Source organism: Bos grunniens, chromosome 8, assembly GCF_055505025.1.
Source record: "Bos grunniens cultivar Pamir isolate PY7600 chromosome 8, Bosgru_T2T1.0, whole genome shotgun sequence".
Lineage (NCBI taxonomy): Eukaryota > Metazoa > Chordata > Mammalia > Artiodactyla > Bovidae > Bos > Bos grunniens.
Genome location: NC_141172.1, coordinates 109,877,519 through 109,899,218, shown reverse-complemented (window position 1 = coordinate 109,899,218; position 21,700 = coordinate 109,877,519). Strand labels below are relative to the sequence as shown.

Sequence of the window (21,700 nt, the reverse complement as noted above, 5' to 3'; positions counted from 1 at the left end):
CGGCAGCGCGTCCCTGCGCCTCCGCACCTCCCCGCTGTGTGTCCCCGCCGGCTGACGTCTGCGCCCGGCGCGCAGAGCTGGGTTTCCTCAACAAGTGTGTGCCGGCCCCGGGCGCCGCGCGCGCGCCTCCGCCGAGGGGCCGTGCCGGGGCCCCGCGTCCGTGTGCGCCCGCGCCGCGTGTCTGCGCCGGGCGCGCGGTGGCGGAGGATGCGCGCCCGCGGGGGCGGGGGCGGGGGCCGGGGCGCGGCGCGGGGGCGGCCCGGGGGCGGGAGCGGGCGAGCCGGCGGGCGGGCGGTGCGGCGGGGCCCCGCGACCGCGGGCTCCAATGGCGAGGCCGGCGCGGCCCCCGCTAATTACATAAGCGGGACGTCAATAATTCGCGGGAAAACGCGAAAAAGATGGCGCCCCGCGCCCGGGGGGCCCCTTCCTGAGCGCCCGGGCCCCTCCCTCCTCCTCCTCCGGCCCCCCTCCTCCCCCCGGCGCCCCCGCCCCGCCCCGCCCCCGCCGAGACCCCGACCCCGGCCCCACGGGCGGACACTCGGCCGGGCAGCCGCGGGCCGAGCGCAGCCGCCTCCGCCGCCGATGCGCCTGGTGGCCAGACTCCAAGTGGGACCGGCGGACACGCAGCCTCGCGGTAAGTTCAGCGCTGCAGGCGGCCGGCCCCGGCCGGGGACTCCTCGCCACTCTCGCCTCTCCCTGCAGTCATCCCTCTTTTGGAAGTTTCCCTGGACTTTGGCGGGTCAAACGCCTCGGGGCCGGGAGGGGGGTTTGGAGTCCTGGGGAGATGCACGCCTGGGGGGGCGCGGGGTGGTGGAGAGGGGTGAACGGTGTCTGTGGGGCGGCGGGAGCCCCGCCCGGGTTCCCGAGCCTTTGGGGGGGGGGCGTGTGTGACAGGTCGCTCTTCCCGTGCCCCAAATCTTTACTTTTCCTGTTCGGTGGGGGGACGGGCCTGGAGACCGACGGGGCCGTTTGGGATTTTGCTCACGTCCGAAGTCAGGCTGCAGCAGGATGGGGATGGGGGGAGGCCTGGCGTCGGAGCGATTGAAGATCAGAGCGCTTGAACCCGAAGGGGGGTCCTTCTGCAAGCGTTTTCCCCTCCCGAACACCCTTTTTAAAAAGCCAACGGCCGCCCTGGGAGAGGCCCCGGCGCATGAATCATCCTCGCTTCCTGCCCCCGCCCGGCCCCGCGCTCCGGGTGCCGCGGATTTGAACTGGACGCCGACGAGAACCCGCAAACAGGCATTTCTTTGCAGATGGGTTTGAATCAGCCAATCACAGCCCGCGGGGGCCCGCTCCGGGAGGATGGAGGCGCGGGTGGAGGGGGGGCCCGCCACCCGAGGGCCCCCGCCCGGTCAGGGAGGGGGGTGCGGCGACTGGGCCTGCTCCCAACGGCGCGGCGGGGGAGGAAGTGTCAGTTTGTGAACCTGCCGCGGGCCCGGGCCAGGCCCGGCGGGGCAGGACCTTGCAGCGCTCGGCAGCCAGGTGGCAGGGAGAAGGCAGAGATTTGGACCGCACACCCTGCCCAGCGCCTGTGCGCTGTGCCCTGGAGAGGAGGGAGGAATTGGGGGGTGGGGGGGCGGGTGGAGGGAAGAGGATGCGGCCGCGCCACCATCTGGAGAGCGAAGACCCCAGCAATGCCCTGCGTGCCCCGGGGCCCTTGACATGCACACACATGTGCTCTGTTTCCTATACTCACTGCCACAAAGCTGTAGACATCAAACACCGTCTCACAGGAGCACACACGCACTCACACGGAAAAACACACGACTGTCTCCCTGTAATCTACAGGTAATCATAACACCAGGTGCCCAGCGCCTGGGCAGAGAAGGAGGGGACTGGAATAGTGGGTGCAGGGAGCAGAGGGGGCTGTGCTTAGTGGAGAGTGTGGAGCCGCCTGGAGCCAGGTGAGCCCAGATTGAGGAGGAGGGGGCCTTGGGGTAGGGGACTTTGAATGCCACTGAAGGCTTTGGGGAACCACAGAAGGTTTCTGGGAGAAGAAGATGGGAATTGTTGGCCCTGGTGAGGAGTCTGGTGGGGAGGCAGGAAGACAGGGAGTGGCCTGTTTAGGGCTGTGCCTAGGTGGTACCATTCTGCATCCCAGATGCCCAGCAGCTGAGTGAGCATGAAACAGTTATTGAATGAATGTCCCAGGCAAGATGAGGCCTGAACTCAGACCAGGCCAGGGAGATGGACAAGAGGAAGCCAAAAATCACTGTGCTTGAAGTTGGCTGCTTGTGGCAGGCAACTCGTCGGTTGGAGAAGTCAAAGATGCTGGGGTGTTCTGGGGACCAGAGCAGAACCGCTAGCAGAAGTGGGAAAGCAGCAGGAGCAGTGGGTTTCATAGGACGGTGAGAGACAGATGTAGAGAGGTTGGCATGGCGATGACTTCACTGCTTGGAGCCAATTTGCATCTGAGTAAAAGCATAAGTGAGTTTAAATGTCCCAGAATTGGTTTCCATTAAATCATCCCATAACTGAGAAAAGGAGATTACAGAAGACCCAGATGGCCAAGTCTATACCAGTTCATAAGCCACCAGGAGTTTTCCTTTCTAGGTGAGTTTTCTCCAGCCAGCTCTCAGGGGAGGGAGCAGGGGTCTGAAAACCCCCCACTGCTGTCCTGGAGAAGGCCCTCCACTCAGAAAACACAGGGTGTGTTTGCTTTAGGGATAAAACCTCTGGCTCCAAAGCCACGGGGTATGGTTCAGATCTGCCTCATACACACCTGGGCAGGGGGATTTTGCTCTGTGGTTGGCTGAAAGAGCCGTTCTCTGTACAAGGTTGCGTGGTAGGGGTGGAGCAAGTGCAGAGTAGCGAATCGGCTCACCTGGTTAAGGACCATGGCTCTGCCTCTGAACCCAGAGCCGCTTCCCCTTGCCAGACTTCAGTTTCCTGACCTGTAAAATGGGAATAACAGTGACAACCTCACAGGTTGTCACGAGAATCCAGTGAGATGATAAAAGCATCTGGCACAGCACAGGTTACATAAATGGTAGCTGCTTTCCTCTCTCCCCTCTCTCCTGAAGTAAGGAGTAAAAACCCTGTTCCTTTTTCTTCCAGTGTCAGTGGAAGCTGATGGAGAATCGAGCTCTGGACCCAGGGACTCGGGACTCCTATGGTGCCACCAGCCACCTCCCTAACAAGGGGGCCCTGGCAAAAGCCAAGAACAACTTCAAAGACCTGATGTCCAAGCTGACGGAGGGCCAGTATGTGCTGTGCCGGTGGACAGATGGACTGTATTATCTTGGAAAGATCAAGAGGGTAAACCCTTCCTCCCTGGCCCCAGTTCCCCAGGCTCAGCATCTCTCTGCTCATTCCTGGTGCCAGCCTCAGACCAGGGGTGGAGGATGGGAGACTGCTGGCAGATTCCTGCTGTGCCCTCCTGCTCCAAAGCTGAAAGTGGAAGGAGGTGGAGCCTGCAAAAGCAGGTGCCATCCTTAGGGCACCTAAGGACATCTTTAGACAAGTGCTCTGTGAGCCTACAAAACAAAACAAAATCAGGTTGGAGAGATCATCTGGCCTCGGTATTCCCACCAAGTTGCCGTCACCTAGCCCCTCGCTGCCCAATTCCAGGGAGTGGGCGTGCACAGCCTTCAGGACCGCCGTTCTCCTTCTGGCCTGGCTCTACTTTTTGGAGCACAGAGTGACTCTTTGTGACCCCATGGACTATTCCAGTCCGTGGAATTCTCTAGGCCAGAATACTGGAGTGGGTTGCCATGCCCTCCTTCAGGGGCTTTTCCCAACCCAGGGATCGAACCCAGGTCTCCTGCATTGCAGGCGGATTCTTGGAGCACAAGGAGGGAGTCTGATCTCTCTGCCCTGTGGGGGCAGAGATGGGAGAGGAAGACCATGTTCAAGTGGCTTTTCCCCAGCTACCGTCTTACCCTGCTCCTCCCTTTCTCTGCTCCAGGTCAGCAGTTCTAAGCAGAGCTGCCTCGTAACTTTTGAAGATAATTCCAAATACTGGGTCTTATGGAAGGACATACAGCATGGTGAGTATTGCTGTGACTCCTCACCCCTGCCCCACTCTCCTCTTCTGCCTCCATTTTCTTCCTGCTCTCCTTCTGTCTCGTAACTTCCGGCATCTGGCCGTGTCCTTGGAGATTACCAGTTGTACGTTTACACGAGAACTCATTTATGACACCTGTCATCCTCTTGAGCATTCATCCCTCACGAGGGAGGCAGGCAGATGGAGAAGGCAGCTTGAGGAGGGGTGGGAGCAGGGTTGTGTCCCAGGCCTGTGTGTATTTCCCGGCTGCCCAAAGCTCTGGGTCCCTCTGGGGCTAGGAACAGAAGGGGCCCAGGCAATCGGAATTGAAACCTTTCGGTGTAAGCACAGTGTCCTCTATCAGCATGTTAAAAAACGAGGAGGCAGCTCTCTCCATGGGGGAGAGACCCACCAAGCCTGGAGCAGGCAGCGTGATGATGACGTAGCGGGATGGAGCTGGGCCCGTTTCCAGGGCTGAAAGGGAGCTGGGTTGGGTATCATCCCTGCCCTCAGACGGCTGACACTGTCTTACAGAGATGACGAACTGGGGGCATTCTTGCCACCGTTCTCCCCTGCCGTGTGCATGACAGACGTCACTGATCAATCAGAGCACTCATTTTCAACACGGAGCACCAGGCAGCCACTCCCAATGAGTTACCGTGTGAGAACAGACCTTTTTACCATTTATGCTCTAACAGGAGGACTGACATGGTGGTATGTGAGGAAGAGACAGGGTTTGGAGCCCGCCTTGGACCAGGCTTCCCCGATGGCTCAGCAGTAAGGAATCCATCTGCAATGCAGGAGACACAGGCCATATGAGTTTGATCCCTAGGTCAGGACGATCCCCTGGAGAAGGGAACGGCAACCTGCTCCAGTATTCTTGCCTGGGAAATCCCATGGACAGAGGAGCCTGGCAGGCTGCAGCCCATGGGGTCTCAGAGTCGGACACGACTTAGCAACTACAGCACCACCAGTGGTGTGGAGTTACAGGGAGTCAGTTTCTGAAGAATCTGTTACCTTGAGAGATGATTTCAGGAGCTTGCCAAGCAAAGACCACAGGACCCAGCCAGTTAGAAGAGTTTCCAGGGTGCCTTTTTCTCCAAGATGTTGTGGCTAATGCAGACTGATGCTTCTCCAGGCCCTTCTCACCCTAAATGTACTGTTTCAAGATCCAAAGCAATGAGGGGCTCCTCTCCTGGGCTGCCTGCTTATCGAAAGCAGAAGGAGCCAGCTGATGAGGAAAGACAGTTCACCTTAGCAAACTGTGAGTGTGCCGGGCACCAAGAAGGTGCGGCAGTGCTCAGCGGAGGAGCTGCGTGGACCCCGGATCACTGCTGCTCACGGAGGTCAGGCCCTCTGCGTCCACCCGGTGAGAGCACAAGGCTGAGCTTGCTGTAGGTGCCGACCCACGGCTTCATTAAGCCAGTGGAGACTTGCTGAGACCACGGTGCTCTTGGTGCTCTTAAGAAATATAACTGCTGTCAACTGGCAAAAGGTCATTTAGTATCTAATAAGTAGTAAAGGAATGGAGAGTAACACAATTACTGTAATAAGCCAACCTGTTATTTCCTTTTCTAATCATATGAATGCGAGTTTACATGAATTCCTGAGATTCAAACTTTTCATTTTTTAAGTAACTGCTATATTTTCCTGGGATCATATTCAGGAATAAGAGGCAAGAGACCATTTATTCAACAAACACGTCTTGAACACATGTGATGTGCCATACCCACGTGAGGTCCTGGGGACACAGATGAACAGATACCTTTTGTGTCCTTACGGAACTTTCCATCTGCTGAGGGAAATGAGACTGAAACACACATGAAAACATACTTTATTCATTCAAAGCCTTCACACACAAACACATGTTTATTCTTCAACAGCAATTGAACAAACTGAAAATTGTTATGGACCATTGAGACAATTTGAAATGTGAACGCTGAATTTGTTGATTATACTAAGAAATTATTTTTAATATTTGGGTTCCATAAAGGTACTAGTTTTTTTTTTTTCTTTAGGAGAGTATAATCTTTCAGAGATGCCTACTGAAATATTTATGGAAAATGATTGGGTATTTGGGGCTTGATTCACAACAAAACAGGAGGGGTAGTGGGTGGGAATATAGTCAAAACAAGACTGGCTGTGAATTCGTGACTGTTGATAAGAACATGGAGTTTCATTATAACTTTATTATTATGCAATAATAAAAAATGTTTAAAAGTTATTTAACATAAAAACTTTAACAAATCAAGTTAAATTAAGCAGGAGAGGCAGAAGGGTATTGTCAAAAGGACAAATGATTTGGGGGAACTTCCCTGGCAGTCCGGTGGCTAAGACTCTGTGCTCCCAATGCAGGGGGCCCAGGTTCAATCCCTGGTTGGGGAACTAGATCTGACATGCCTCAACTAAAAGAGAACCTTTGCCACAATGAGTATTAAAAGATCCTACATGCTGCAACTAAGACCCTGCATATCCAAATAAATAAATACTAAAAAAAAGAAAAATTATTTGGGACTTCCCTAGTGGTCTAGTTAGGAGCATCCCCTGGTGCCTCAGACAGTAAAGCGTCTGCCTGCAATGCAGGAAACCCGGGTTCGATTCCTGAGTTAGGAAGATCCCCTGGAGAAGGAAATGGCAATCCACTCCAGCACTCTTGCCTGGAAAATCCCATGGATGGAGGAGCCTGATAGGCTACAGTCCATGGGGTCGCAAACAGTCGTACACGACTGAGCGACTTCACTTTAGTGGTCCAGTGGTTAACACTCTGGGCTTTCAATGCAGGGGGTGTGGGTTCAATCCCTGGCTGCGGAACTAAGATCCTGCATGCCTTGAGGTGTGGCCAAAACAAAACAAAAATCAAACAAGTTGATGTCAAACAGTGGTGGATTTGAATCCCCCTTCTGCTTTCTAGCTGAGCAAGGGACTTAACCGCTCTGAGCCTCAGTTTTCCCCATCTTTAGAATGGGGTGCTGGTCACAGGCAGCTCAGCATGGTTGGAGAGGCTCAGTGAGTCGGCCTCTGGAGCCCAACACTCAGACCCAGAGGCGCGGCGCCTGGTTTTAAGACCGTGGGTCATTCCCATGAACCCAAGCTGACCACACAGGGCGCCTTTCTTTCAGCTGGTGTTCCAGGGGAGGAGCCCAAGTGCAACATCTGCCTGGGGAAGACATCAGGGCCCCTGAACGAGATCCTCATCTGTGGGAAGTGCGGCCTGGGTAAGTGTGACCAGACCTGGGGGTCCCCGGCCCCCGCTGGCTCAGGACTCACTCCACGTCCGATCCTCGGGGCCTCAGCCGGCTTCCTCTCTCTCTTGGCGGGGCAGAGTGACAAGGTGGCCAGTCTCTGGGAATGGGGGCCCAGGGAGGTGATCCTGGGGGAGAGCTGGGCTTCTGGAAAGTGAGAGAAGTTAGGCGCTTTGCAGGTGGAGAGGATGGGTAGCAGAGATGGAGCACAGAGGCTGAAGTCAGACCCTGTGTGCTTCCCGCACGGGGCCCATGCCAGCTTTGGGTGGCCTGCTTGGACCCCAGCTTGGCTGCTGTGCCAGCCAGTAAGTACCCTGGCAGCTGGCAGGCACACGGCTCCCAGCACTCGCTGCCGCCCTCCCCAGCCTGGGGCCGCTGCTCCCTCGTGGGCACTCACCGCCCTCCTTTGCCCCGCTCCTAGGTTACCACCAGCAGTGCCACATCCCCATAGCGGGCAGTGCCGACCGGCCCCTGCTCACACCTTGGTTCTGCCGACGCTGCATCTTCGCGCTGGCTGTGCGGGTGAGCCCTCCATTCTTCCCACCTTGCCCCCTCTCCCCGCCCCCGTCCAGTCTGGAAGCCCAGAGACTCTCTGGACTCAGGCCTGACTCCTGGTCCTAGCGCCTGGCTTTGGAGGCCGACAGCGGCTGCCACTTACCGGCTGTATGCCCTTGGCCCGGTTCCTTAGCCTCCCTGAGCCTGTTTCGTCCGCTGCTAAATGGATGCAGGTTTGGTGTCAGGTGTAGGAGGCCCCCAACAAATAGCGCTTTGCTAATAACAGAAAAACCCATGTAAGTGCCCACTGTCGATACATATTGGCTCTTGTGACTTTTATTGTGCTTATTCCTGTTAATACTACTGAAAATGCAGATCCCTGGGGATAGAGAGAGGCTGGATCTGAGATCGATGAGAAGAGGCTCCGTGCGTTTCTGACTACATTGGAAACGCTTGTCCCACCTGGTCCGGCATCAACCTTGATAGCTTTGATGGGGATCCACGTGTGGCCCAACCGGGACCCCCGGGGGGTGACTCGGGCCCTCATCTCCCCGCAGAAAGGCGGCGCGCTGAAGAAGGGCGCCATCGCCAGGACGCTGCAGGCCGTGAAGATGGTGCTGTCCTACCAGCCCGAGGAGCTCGAGTGGGACTCCCCCCACCGCACCAACCAGCAGCAGTGCTACTGCTACTGCGGCGGTCCTGGAGAGTAAGGCGGCGGGGCGCGGCGGGGCGGGGCCTCCCCGATGGGCGTGGTCTCCCTGGTGGGCGGGGCTCCAGGGAGGCAGGGGCGAGGCTGGCTGGGGTAGCCGGACCCCCAGAGAGGAGCCCGCAGCCTCCCACAGGCTCTGGAGAGCCAGAGGCTAGCACTAGGGGGAGGGGGGGCGCTGGGGGTGGAGGTTTTCTTGGGGCTCCATGGAAGAGAAGGAAGTGTCGAACAGCGGTTAACAGCCTGGTCCCGAGTGTCCACGTTCTCCCAGCCCCTTACAGCTATGCTGTCCCTGAGCTCCGTTCTCATGATAGCTGTCCCGTGGCTTGGGGGTTGTGAGTAGAGCGTGATTTAGATCATTCATGTAAAGGCTCACACAGTGCCTGGCACTTGGCAAGCACTTAATAAATGTGAGCTCTTCCTGTTGGTGCATGGACGTTTGGATAAACCTTTCCATCATCAGAAGCAGTGAAACAGGTTGCTGGTGAGAGATGAAGGTCCTTTTCCCTGGAGGTGTGCAAGCAGGGCTGGGCATGTGTGAGGAACTTTGGAGGGTGTTCTCACCCTGACTATAGAACAGGAGCCTTTCTTTGATTCTTCTTGTGGCCTGGGCCTGCGTGTAGCTGTGGGCGATTGAGCCGGTTCCCTTGGGTTGACTGCACCAACCTTGTGGGAAGAACCACAGGAGTGAGAGATGGAACCTCTGCTTGCAGGGAACAGCCCACAGGGCGCCCTGAAGCCCTGAGTCTCAGCCCCCAGTTCTGCTGACAAGCCCTGGGGGTCTGAAGGCCGTGCTTACGACCTAGCTGGGTGATTTGGGCAAATCACATGAAGTGCTTCATCTCTCAAGTGAGATTAATAACCTTGGCCCATCACCTTCTGTGGGTGTTGTGGCCTTTGGGATTACAGGTGGAGACATACTTATAGAGACCTTTGCAGCACTGAGGTGGTGGTTCTCAATGCTTACAGGGCAGAGTTGCTCGGGCGATTGTCAAATATGCATCTCCCTGGGGCTGCCCCAAGACTGAGTAGACCTGGAACAGGTCCAGGAATCTTCTGCATTTTAACCTAGACTCCAGGTGATTCTGACGCAGGTGGTCCGTGGACCACACCTGTCAAGTGTGTTAGTTAAGAAAATACCTTTTTTGGTTTTCATTCTTATTCAGTGAGTAGTTGTTGAATGGTTTTAACAGGATGGATACAGCCTCAGGTGAGGGGCTCACAGGAGCCTTTATTTTCCCATGAAATGCCCTGGGCAAACCTTTGCCCATCAGTGGTGCTTGGGAAGCAACGTGTGGGGCACAGACCCGAGAAGAGGGCTCCAGTGGGTGACAAAGAGCATGGGCTCTGGAGTCAGGAGGCTAGGATCTGAGTCACTCTCCACCCCTTGCCTCCTGAGCAACCTTGAACAAGCTATCTGTAAAATGGGAACAGAGGCCCGTGTTTGACCAACTGGGTAGAGCAAATGATACCATGTTATGTCCTGCTGCTCGGGCCTCCCCTGGCACAGCCCAGGGCTTGGTAACTGTGAGTTCTCTTCCCTTTCCCCCGCTGGAGGGCAAGTTTGTGTTGGGGAAGGTTGCTGAGGCCGATTCCTGGCTGGGAGTGCGGGCCTGGCTGACCCTGGCTCCTCTGGCTCTCCAGATGGTACCTGCGGATGCTGCAGTGTTACCGCTGCAGGCAGTGGTTCCACGAGGCCTGCACCCAGTGTCTCAATGAGCCCATGATGTTCGGTGACCGGTAGGTGCTTGTCTGGTCCGACTCAGCCTCGGGGTTGTGGCGGGGGATGGGGGCAGAGGCTACAGCAACTCCTTCAGATTGCCTGCCAGACCTCAGAACCCTGGGCTCTGGGACAGCGTAGCCTCCTGTCTACGGAGGCTGCTCAGGGTTGGGAGGTCTTCCCCGTAGAGGGACCAGCTGAACCACATCCCAGTCTCCACTGACTTGCGGGGGACCTTAGACAAAGCCCTGCCTTTCCCAAGCCCCAGTCTCTTCAAGGGTCTGGGAAGCGGGAGAGACACAGGCCTGCCCCACCCCTGCCCAGGATTGTTGGAGGAGCCACAGCGGGGATGGATGACTGGATCTGGCCTCTAACAAGGGGGCTAAGCTAGTGGAAGGTGTATGTGTGTCAAACCAGATACTGTGCGTGTCTTGGTTGGTGCCTCATGAGGTTTGCGACTAAAGTAGGTGTGCGTGCGTTCACGTGTGCACGTGTGTGTGTCTGTCTCTGTCTCTCTCTCAGGCAGAGGGGAAGAGGTGGCCCCTGCAGCCCAGCCGTGTGTGGCTCCCTCTGAGCTCAGCCACAGTCCAGGGCAATGCTGTTTGGGAAAGGGTTTGAGGTAGCGGTTGGAAGGGGTGGGGGAACAGTTCTTGGTCCCTGTTCTGTCCCATCTTTGTCCCCTCGGAGGAGGAGATGAAGACAGTGCTGACTGTGAACAGTAGGTCGGGGGCGAGGGTGCAGGACTAGGGTGGGATGGCAGAGCCCCTCCTACCACTGGGCCCCTTTTCACCCCCACAGGTTCTACCTGTTCTTCTGCTCCGTGTGCAACCAGGGCCCAGAGTACATTGAGAGGCTGCCCCTGCGATGGTGAGAGGGTGGGGCTTGGCCCAGGCCCCTCCTGGCCCCTCTCAGTGTCTCCCCTCTGCGTCCCTCCGGGAACAGTTCTGCCTCCAGCCCCCAGGTCCCAGCCTTGCCCCCGCCCTTCAGCCTGGGTCCAGGGCGTTGCGACCCTGGCTGCTCAGGCTGCCGCCTCACGCCGGCCCCACCTCCGTGCACCCTTGCCCAGGGTCGATGTGGTTCACCTGGCCCTCTACAACCTGGGCGTGCAGAGCAAGAAGAAGTACTTCGACTTTGAGGAGATTCTGGCCTTCGTTAACCATCACTGGGAGCTCCTGCAGCTTGGGAAGGTATGCACAGCCGTGGGCCATGATGAGGATGGCGGGAATCCTCTCCACAGTGGGGTGCCCTGAGTCCAGAGGGGTGAAGGCTGTGCCCAGGGTCACACAGTGCAGAACCAGAGTCTGGGTCTCTGAGCACAGCTTTTCGAGAACACTGCCTGTCTGTGAGGGCTGCTGAGCGGGTACCAAGGTCCAGTCTTTGAACTGCTGTATTCCTGAGTCCAGGCTTCTGAGCCTGGGCCCTGCAAGGGGCTTCCTGACCCAGGCTTTGGTAGTAGGTGGCTTAGGGCCTCACCGACTCATCTGTAGGGAGCTGGGGGTCAAGTCTGGCTGGAGAAGGCCTCTCTGCAGTGACCCACTCCAAATTACCTGGCTAGTATGGAAAGTGAAGTGGGCCTGCCCCCTGCTGGCCGTACTCTGAATAGCAGCATATTCAGAGTACTCTGAGTACTCTGAATTCTCAGGGGTATTCACCAGGGGTCCCGCGAGCTGGGAGTCACCAAGTGCAGTAACAGACCAGAGACTTACAGGATTTCAGAGGTGGAGAGCCGCTTGCTGGTGACCGCACAGCTTTGGAGCTGAGCCAGGGCCTCCCCAACCACTTCCCTGGCAGGGCCATGCCGCCTTCCGTGACACCCTCAGACCCCCTCCACCATATCCAGAGGGAGGCGTCTTCACTGACTGCCCAAATCCTTTCATGAGACGGGGATTTTTAAAGTAATCTTTATTCTTGGCAGAAGTTCCTCGTGTAATAACATCTTCATTTACAGTGTTTGATAATTTATTAATGACATACATATTATTAATGTCAAGCCCTAAAAGATAGGTAGAGCTGATATTTTTTTAACAAGTTTTTTTTCTGATCTATATACATAAAAAAGTCCTACATGTGCCTGGTAGAAAATTCTCAAAGTACCAAAAAATATAAGAACGTATACTTAAAACCATATGCCTGCATCACGCCGCTCAGAGACATCTATTAGTAATGCGCACAGGCACACATCGTTTAGTTCTTTCTTCTGCATCTGTTTTTCTTTTTACATGAGGTTATACGGTATTTGCAGTTTTTTATTGAAGTAGAGTTGATTTAAAACATTGTATTAGTTTCAGGTATAGACAGCAAAGTGATTGTTATAATTTATGTATGTATTTCCGGATTATTTTCCATTTTAGGTTGTTACAAGGTATTGAATATAGTTCCTTGTGCTGCACAGTAAATCCTTATTGCTTATCTGTTTTATATATAGTAATATGTATCTGTTAATCCAATGTCCCTAATTTATCCCTCCCCCATCCTTTCCTCTTTGGTAACCGTGAGTTTGTGTGCATGCATGCTAAGTCCTGCAGTTGTGTCTGACTCTTTGCAACCCTATGGACTGTAGCCCACCAGACTTCTCTGTCCATGAAGAAGGGATTCTTCATGGCAGGGGGTTCTCCAGGCAAGGAGACTGGAGTGGGCTGCCATGCCCTCCTCCAAGGGATATTCCCAACCAGGGATCGAACTCTTATGCCTCCTGCGTTGGCAGGAGGTTTCTTTATCAATAGTGCCACCTGGGAAGCCCAACCATAAGTTTGTGGGAAGGTAAATTGGTGCAGCCACTATGAAAACCAGTGTGGAAGTTCCTTTAAAAACTAAAAACAGAGCCACCATATGATCCAGCAATCCCAGTCCTGGGCATATATTCAGAAAACATGAAAACGCTAAATTTAAAAGATACATGTGCCCCAGTGATCATAGCAGCGCTGTTCACAATGGCCAAGGCAGAGGGACAACCCGAGTGCCCACCAGCGGATGGTTGGTGTAAGAAGATGTGCAAATGTCAAGAATGGAAATATTCCCGTGTGCAGTGCAGCATGCATGGATCCAGAGAATATCGTACTAAGCGAAGTCAGGCAGAGAAAGACAAACACGCCGCTTATGCGTAGAATCTAAGACATAAAGAAGCCTGTATATAAAACAGACTCATATACAAATTTAAGTCACGTTTTTCAGCGTGCATTATATCATAAATACTTTTCCATATCACGGGAGTTTTTGTCAACATTTCCCACGGCTGCATTGGTTCCCTCTATAGTTTATTTACTTGTCTCCGTCCTGCTGGGCACATAGTTTTTTTCCCACATTTTTCATATTTGCCCATCGTTAGGAACATGCTGCAGTGAACTTTTTTGTATATAAAACTTTGTTGGTGTGTCGTGTCCGTACGATAGGATCCATGAAGCACCATTATTGGGTCAAGGGCAGGGACATTTTTAAAGCTCTTGGTACATTTACGACAGGAGTTATTCTCCTCGTTTACAGATGGGGGTGTGAGGTCAGAGAGGTGAAAAGACTTGTCTGAGATCATGGAACAAGTCAGTGGTCCTCACCTGGAGGAGTCAGAGCATCCAGGGCTTGAGGGGAAGGGAGGGGACGGGGACTGAGGACTTCTCGGAGGCCAGGTGCCGGGTCTGACTGTCCTGCTCCCCCGTAGCTCACCAGCACCCCTGTGACGGACCGAGGCCCACATCTCCTCAATGCACTGAATAGTTACAAGAGCCGGTGCGTACAGGGAAGGACGGAGTGCTGCGTGGGGGTGGGGGTGGGGGGTGGGAACTGATGGGCTGTATGTAAAGTGTCCTCCTGCCGCATTACCCTCGTACCAGCTGTGCTCCCATCTGGGTCTCCCCCTGCTTCTCTGTGACTGCATCACCCATCCTTCAAGGTCCAGGGAGTACTCATCTTCTTTGGGATGCCTCCCCTGAGCACTCCAGCAGCCTGACCCTTTTTGCTGCTGGGTTCAGCTCCATAGGGGGCTGCCCCCCTGCTCTAGCCATCTGGGGTTCTGGGCCAGGCCCTGAGGCCTTGGTTCATCGTCTCGGGTGGGCTGCAGCCTCCTAACTGTCCCCAGCCTGTGTCTTCCCACCTGGACTATTGAGTTCCTCTTGGGACACACATGTCCCCACCACAGGGAGTGCCCAAGCTCCTGAGCTCGGCAGTCTGGGCCCGGTATGATCAGATCCTGCCCACACCTTCCGCCATGGGCCCTGTGCGTGATTTCCTGAGTGCCACCCACTCTGAACCCTTTGCTTCCCTCCCCAGTGCTTTTCTCGCACTCCTCACCCCAGACCCTCTTCAGTCCCTTTCGTCCATTTGCTCCATCAGCGACTGTCTGTTGAACTGTGTCAGCCCTGTGTAGGTGCTGAGGCCACAGCGAATAAGACACGGTCCCTGACTGCTGTGAGACCTCCCCAGGCCTCTCTAGAGAGGGTTATCCACTCTGTCTTCCATCTTCTTCGACTCTGGGGCCTGGACACAGCCCTACCTACGCCTGAGCACAAGGGGCCTCTTGCCTTCTCCATGGGCAATCTCCTGGGGGTAAACTGCAGCGAGGCCCCTCTGAGGCCCCCACGCAGCTCAGCCCGTCACAGAAGGGTGAGGGCACTGCCTGCAGGAGCTCTCCGGATTCCAGGGCTGTGGAACCCTGTGTTGCCACCATAAGGGTCCCCTGGGGGCGGGGTGAGGCTGTCCTGCAGGCCGAGCTCTCGGGGGCTGGTTGAGGCAGAGAAGGGGAGAGGAGCGCGACGCCCGAGATGAGGAAGGACAGGGAGGAGCCACCTGAGCCCCCGATCCCGCAGGCCTTGCGGACTCAGTGTCTCCACGGGCCGCTCTGGATTTTAGCGCTGGGTCCGGGAAGGCAGAGAGGGAGGTTTTTAACACTTGGCTCTCCTCCCCAGGAGGATGGACGGACAGGCTCCAGAGCTTTCTCCTCTCCCTGCCCACCCCCAGGTTCCTCTGCGGCAAGGAAATCAAGAAGAAGAAGTGCATCTTCCGCCTGCGCATCCGTGTCCCACCCAACCCGCCCGGGAAGCTGCTGCCCGACAAGGGCCTAGCGCCCCCCGAGCACGGCGCCGCCTCCGAGCTGCGGAGGAGAGGGAAGAGCAAGCCCAGGTCAGTGCCCGGGACCCCAGGGCGGAGCCGCGGCCGGCCTTGGGCTCTCTGCGCCCCGCTCCAGTGCCAGCCCCCTCCGACGGGCTGTGCGGTGACATCCGAGGGAGCGAGGGCAGGACTCCGGCCAGTTAGTCCCAGCCGGAGGCGCCCTCGTGGGCCAGTCCGTGGCTAGGCCGGGGCCTGACCCAGGCCCCACTGCCTCCACCACAGCCTCTCGCTGGCCTTGCTCGGAGGGGAAGCCGGGACCCAGTCTTGCTGGCTTAGGGCCAAGCCAGCGAGGCGAGGGGCAGTGAGAGTGGGGGAGGGGTCCCTAGCGCTCCTGGCTTCTTCCCAGGTGGTGCTGGTGGGAAAGAACCTGCCTGCCAACACGGGGACAGAAGAGATGAGGGTTTGATTCCCGGATCGGGAAAGATCCCCTGGAGGAGGGCATGGCAACCTACTCCAGTATTCTTGCCTAGAGAATCCTCATGGATAGGGGAGCCTGGCGGGCTGCGGTCCATGAAGTCACCAAGAGTCGGACACGACTGCAGTGACTTAGCAGCAGCAGCGCTCCTGGCTGAGACCAGCCCTGCTTCCCGGGCATTGGGGGGTGGCGGGCAGAGCTCCTGGACGCCTGGGTGAGGAGCGGTGCCACCATACCCACCTCCACCTCCCACGCCTGCAGCCCCCAGTTCCCCAGGGCTCCCCCGGAAGGACAGCCTGTCCCCACGCTGACCCCACCCATCCCCTGGGCCTTCGGGCTCTGACCGGGCTACCCTCTCCTTTTTCTGTCTCCACAGTTTGTTGCCTCATGAATTCCAGCAGCAGAAAAGGCGAGTTTATAGAAGAAAAAGATCAAAGTTTTTGCTGGAAGACGCTATCCCCAGTGTTAGTTGCTCGTTTTCTCACTCTCCACTTTCACACGTAGGGGCCACACCCACTAGGGATCCTGGCACAGAAAACCGGGTCTCCCAGACCCAGGGACTCACCCACGTCCCTGAAAGGAGAAAACCGGTTCCTCTGACAGCTGGTTACACAAGGAGGTGCTCCTCCTTTGTCTCCCCAAGTTCTCCTGAGAACCCAGAGCGGGGCTGGGCCAGGGTGGGTCGCAGCCTTGCCCCGCTGTCCAGGTGGGGAAACTGAGGCCCCAGAGAGCAGTGACTCTGCTGAGGTCACACCCCAGGCGGTGGCAGAGCCCGGCCCGGAACCAGGGCTCTGGAGCTCTCTTGCATCCACGCTGGGGCCCTCGCTGTGGGCAGTAATATGAGCAGTGCCTCACATCTCCCCAGGCCGTTTATAAGGCGCTTTCACGATCCTCGGGCTTCCCTGGTGGCTCAGCTGGTAAAGAATCCGCCTGCCATGTGGGAGACCTGGGTTTGATCCCTGGGCTGGGAAAGATCCCCTGGAGAAGGGAAAGGCTACCCACACCAGTATTCTGGCCTGGAGAATTCCATGGAACGTGTAGTCCGTGGGGTCACAGAGAGTCGGACACGCCTGAGTGACTTTCAGAATCCTCATTGCCTTCTGCCATGCTGACACCTCTGGGAGTCAAGCTCGGTAGGGGTCCTTACCCACCTCTGAGTGGAGGGAACCGAAGCCCACAGATGGGCCGGTCGGGCAGTCACCTAGAGACAGTCAGGACTGGCACCGGCGTGCCCCGCCTCCCCGGGCAGGACCGGAAGAGAGAGGAAGTGACAGGCGTGGCCGCGGGGAGAAGTGTGCTGGGGGCGGGGCGTGCTGCTCCCGGCTGACCCCGCCCCCTGTGTCCACAGAGCGACTTCACCTCCGCCTGGAGCACCAATCACCACCTGGCCAGCATATTTGACTTCACACTGGACGAGATCCAGAGTTTAAAAAGGTAACAGTGAGGGGCCCGGCAGAGAGGGCTGCTCTGGAGACGGGAATAGAACTGAGCAGGGAGACAGATGCCCCCTGTTCCCCCAGCCCTGCAGGGGGCGAAACACAGAGCCTTGGAGGATGGAGACACTCTCCTGGGGTCGCTGAGTTAAAGGCTCTGCACTGCAGAAGGCTGCCGGAAGGGTCTTTCTGCATCAGGGCTTTCAGCCTGACACCTCGCCCCCACCCCCGGAGGCCTGTGGGGCTCCCGGGGATAGCCCCCAGAGCCCAGCCCTCCCTACACCTCCTGCCCCCCTCTCCCCACTGCTTCACACCTGGCACCAGACTTGCTGTGGTCACCCCACATTCACGGTCCTCTGCGGAGCCGCCCCTGACCCTCCCCGGGCCCTGGCGGATGCTCCCTCTGCCCCACGGCACCTCGTCCTCGGTGCCCCTATGGGTGGGGCCGCATCCAGCAGTTTTATTCTCCTGACTATTGAAGGTTATCTCGGGCTCTCCTGTAGGCACGAAGGAGGGGGCAAGGACTTCGGTCAATGAGGCCTGGGCCCCAGCCCCTACTTGCCAGCTGCCAGCTATGTGACTTTGGCAAAGTTCTCTAACCTCCCTGAGCCTCCTCTGTGGCTGCTGCTTGGCTGTTAGGAGACTCAGAACCCTCTTTATCGTCTCTCGTTGTCACAGTGCTGTGTTGCCGACCGGGGAGGTGGTCAGGGAAGCCCTCTGTGGCCTCCGGGGCTTTGAAGGCTTGGTGGGCAGGCAGTGGATGGGGGAGGAGGCCCACCTGCCGCTGTGGTGGCGGGCAGCTCGGGGGGAAGGGGCTCGGCCGAGAGGAAGGGTGCCGGGCAGAGGGGCCAGAGATGCCCAGGAAAGCCCTGGGGCGCTGAGGGCTGGCCGTAAGCTCACCCCTCCTCCTCCTCAGCGCCAGCTCAGGCCAGACCTTCTTCTCGGACGTGGACTCCACCGATGCCGCCAGCACCTCTGGCTCTGCTTCCACCAGCCTCTCCTACGACTCCAGGTGAGCGCCCCGGCGCCCCTACCCCACCTGTGACGAGGGGCTCACCCCGCGCTCCTGTGTCGGGACCTGGCCTTCTGTCCGTGTGGGCGTCGGGGTCTGAGACCCGATGCTTTTTCCCACTCCTCTTCACCTGCTGCCGTGTGTGTGGCACCTCTTGCTGGGCAGTCTCAGATCCGGGTTCTGCCGTTCTCGGGCTCTGACCGTCATGTGCCAGGATTCTGTGACATCTGTGCCTCTGCCTGTGAGGTCCCTGGCCGTGGTTCTTGGCTGTCTGAACTGTGTCTGCCTGCTGGGGGTCTTTCTTTAAGGAGCAGAGCCTGACAGAGAGGGGAAATGTTCTCCTGCAAAGTGTGAGGACTGGGAGAGGGGACAGGAGTCCCCAGGAGCCTCGCGAAGGGTACCACGTGCTTCACCACAGCAGGTCCTCACAGCAAAGGGCAGGGGGGTGCTGCAAAGCGCACGGACCTGCTCTCAACCGAGGCTCCTTTAACGGTGTTCAGGGCACTCGTGGCCCTTGCAAGAGGGGAATTAAAAGCATCATGCCCGTCGAAGTCCGTCGTCTCCAAACACCTCTGGGTGTCATTCTCTGCTGCCGCCTCTGTGGTTTCATGTCCTTCTCGCTTCTTAGGTTCTTACTGGTGCTTTGGATCTGGGTCTCTAAGTGTCTGTGAATGTGTACTCTTCTTTAGTTTCTCTCCCCTCTGCCCTGTGGGGGTGGGGGGAGTGGAGACACGTTTGTTTCTTGGACTCAGGCAGCGCTGAGCTCAGTATAAAAGAGCGAGGCTCTGGAGATGGACGCAGCTAGGGTTGGGTCCCGGCTCTGCCACTCCCGGCTGGCACTTTCCCCCTCTGGGGTCTCCTCAGGGCTGCCATGAGGATTCAGTGAGCTACCTGGGGCCTGGGGCCGGTGGAGCTCAGGGACAGGGACTGGTGGGGGTGATCCCATCTCATTTCCATCCTCCCCGCCTCGCCCCCTCCCCACGCAGACGGACGGTGGGCAGCCGCAAGAGGAAGCTGGCAGCCAAAGCGTACGTGCCACTGCGGGCCAAGCGCCGGGCAGCCGAGCCGGGCGGACGCTGCGCCTCGGACAGCAGCGCAGAGGGGGCCTCAGGCCCCGAGCGGCCAGACGAGGGCGTCGACAGCCACACGTTTGAGAGCATCAGTGAGGACGACTCGTCCTTGTCCCACCTCAAGTCGTCCATCACCAACTATTTTGGCGCGGCGGGGCGGCTAGCTTGTGGGGAGAAGTACCAGGTGCTGGCTCGGAGGGTCACACCAGAGGGCAAGGTGCAGTACCTGGTGGAGTGGGAAGGGACAACCCCTTACTGACCAGCCCCCCAAGGAGGCCCGGAGCCCTGGAAACCAAAGGAGAGGTGGTGGAAGCCACAGGCTCCCCGGTCCTCCCCAGGCTGCAGGAGGGAGGGACAAGACAGAGTTGAGGGCCCGGCTGAGCTCTGCCTGCCCGCCTGTGCCTCTGCTGCCCCGTCTGCTCTGGGCCCTCAGGCTCACCGCCCCTTCGCCCGTGTCTCTGCGGTCCCGCCGGCTGTCTCCACATGCTCCCTCCAGCTGTTCACCTGTCCCTCCAAGTTAGCATCCCTCCTGGCTCCCCAGTGTGTCCCCCTCCCTTTCCCCTTTTGGGTGTGTGCATTTGCACACCCAGCCCTCCCCTGGACATCCTTCACACCTGACCTATCCCGGGGACCACACGAGGAGGACGGAAGTCTTTGAGAAAGACGGGGTGAAGGTGGGTAAGAAGAGGCCTTGTGGAGCTCCTCTCTCACGTTCCTACCCCTCCTCCTGTCCCAGGGAGGAGGTGGTGAGGGTGGGAGAACGCCTCTGGGAAGCCTGCAGGGCAGAGACCCTGCGACTCTCAGGATCCAAGGAGGAGGAGGAGGCTGGGTCTCTGCTTCAGAAGGCAGGGGGTGCAGGCTGCGGTGTCGGCTTCCGAGAACCCCGTTTTCCCTTCTCGGGTCACGTTCCCTTTCTGTTGCCGTGGAGCGGGGCCTGGCCTTGCAGGCGGAAGGCATGAGGAGAGGTAGCCGTGTCCTGCTTGCTACACCTCGGACTGTCTCCTCTGCCTCCTACGCCACACAGCCCGAGGGCACGTGCACGCACACGCACGCGCACGCACACACACGCACGCGCACACACGCACGCGCTTCCATCTGTGTGTGCGCTCTCACCTCCAGGCACACACATGGTCCCAGCCTCCAGGTGTACACACACCACACACAGCCACACATCCCTTTGGGTGCCAGCCTGGCTCCTGCCCTTGGCTTTTCCTGGGCCCTCTTATGGGCGCCACGTGCTGCAACGAAATGTGAACGTCCAGCTCGGGCCGGTGAACCAGCCTGGGCCCGAGAGGGAAGCAGGGGGACTCACACCTTCTTCCGTACCCCCTGCCCAGCTCTGAAACTGACAATCACTTTTGGGGGCAGGTTGGGACTTTTTTTTTTTTTAAGGGCCTGAGTCATTACATCCCCTCAAAAAAAGGGAAGCCTTTTGTCAGTGGGAGTAGAGTTCTTAGAACCGACGTTAAAACTCAGACCCATCTGGAGGGAGATCAAAAATGGGAGGGGAAGGAGACCCCTCATTTTTGCTGCTTCCAGAGGCATTAGAAACTCACTTGATTGGAAAGAAGTGCCTTGACTGGGGCGAGGGGTGTGCCAGATGGGGGCCAGCCTTGCCAACTGCTGCCGCGGCCTCCGGCTTGGCTGGGTTTTGGAGGCTGCCAGCAGCAAGGCCGAAGGGGGCAGCTGCAAGCCTGGAGCTGGTCTTTCCATTATTAGGCCACCCCCCATCTGTGGGCTTTGGGGTGGGGGTCGCTGAGAGCGCTCAGATGCCCCTTGCTTCAGATCCTGGCCCCAGCAGTGCCTTTCAAGCGGGCCTTCACCTGCGGTGCAGCCCCCACTTCCTCTGCTTCCCAGCCTGGTCCAGGCAGGGATGGCTGGTTGGGCCCAGCTTGCCCCCGTCTCAGCCCCACTGCTGGTGCTACTGATGCTCCCTGACGGGGGCCGGGTGGAAAGGAAGCTGAGAAGCCAGCCCCCGCTCAGCCATGGGGTGGGACTGAGAACCAGTCCCTGGCTTCCTGCCTGGCCCCAGAGCACAGCAACCTCCCGGCTCTGCTCCCAGGCTTCTGAGAAGGTGCGGGACGAACACGGCCTGTTGGTGCCCCTGTGCCGCCTCTCCCCAAGCTCCAGAAGCTCTGGCCCGGAAGAGGGGGAGGAGGGAGACAGGGTCTTCCCCACTGGGAGGTCAGCGTGAGGCCTGGCAAAAGGCCACCCTGACTCCACGCCCCAGCCTTTCATTCCTACCTGGCGATAGCTGCATTACTGCCAACTGACCTTATAACCCTGTGCACCTTCAGAAAGATTTATGGTTTTGAATTGCTGCTTTTAATAACATTTGTTATATTAAAATTATAATTAATGTGTCTGATTTACATTTTAAAGGCTCCCTCTGAAAAACGACCTATCATTGCTTTAGTGAAGTATCAGGAAGGTGACGGGGGAATGGTGGGACCCTATCCCCTCTCCAATCACCCTGCTGCTCCGGCACCTGCCACCACATTCTCTTAGCAGTGTTCTTACCTTTA

At 57.6% G+C, this 21,700-nt stretch overlaps 1 protein-coding gene across 6 annotated transcripts; it reads left to right on the top strand.

The window, feature by feature from the left end:
• Positions 1-286: 286 nt before the first annotated feature.
• On the top strand, positions 287-21,543 carry PHF19 (PHD finger protein 19). 6 transcript variants are annotated; one of them, XM_086413971.1, is made up of 15 exons: positions 287-634; positions 3,058-3,258; positions 3,908-3,989; positions 7,105-7,200; positions 7,649-7,749; positions 8,280-8,428; positions 10,073-10,168; positions 10,947-11,015; positions 11,215-11,335; positions 13,801-13,868; positions 15,096-15,257; positions 16,037-16,124; positions 17,009-17,094; positions 18,010-18,105; positions 19,092-21,543. In XM_086413971.1, exons 2-15 carry the CDS (start codon positions 3,073-3,075, stop codon positions 19,432-19,434), a joined length of 1,743 nt encoding a protein of 580 aa, XP_086270097.1. In that variant the 5' UTR covers positions 287-634; positions 3,058-3,072; the 3' UTR covers positions 19,435-21,543. The 6 variants fall into 6 exon arrangements, 3 of the variants coding, with proteins under 3 accessions (XP_086270097.1, XP_086270099.1, XP_086270098.1); XR_015168775.1 differs by having other exon boundaries at positions 310-634; positions 16,037-16,069; XR_015168777.1 differs by having other exon boundaries at positions 310-634; positions 15,044-15,257; positions 16,037-16,069.
• The last annotated feature ends 157 nt before the right edge of the window (positions 21,544-21,700 follow it).

Coding starts and splice junctions, on each gene's coding strand:
- PHF19 (XM_086413973.1), top strand. CDS start 1,663: ATGCACACACATGTGCTCTGTTTCCTATACTCACTGCCACAAAGCTGT. Junction 13,869..15,095: donor CTGAATAGTTACAAGAGCCG/GTGCGTACAGGG, acceptor GCCCACCCCCAG/GTTCCTCTGCGGCAAGGAAA. Junction 15,258..16,036: donor AGAGGGAAGAGCAAGCCCAG/GTCAGTGCCCGG, acceptor CTGTCTCCACAG/TTTGTTGCCTCATGAATTCC.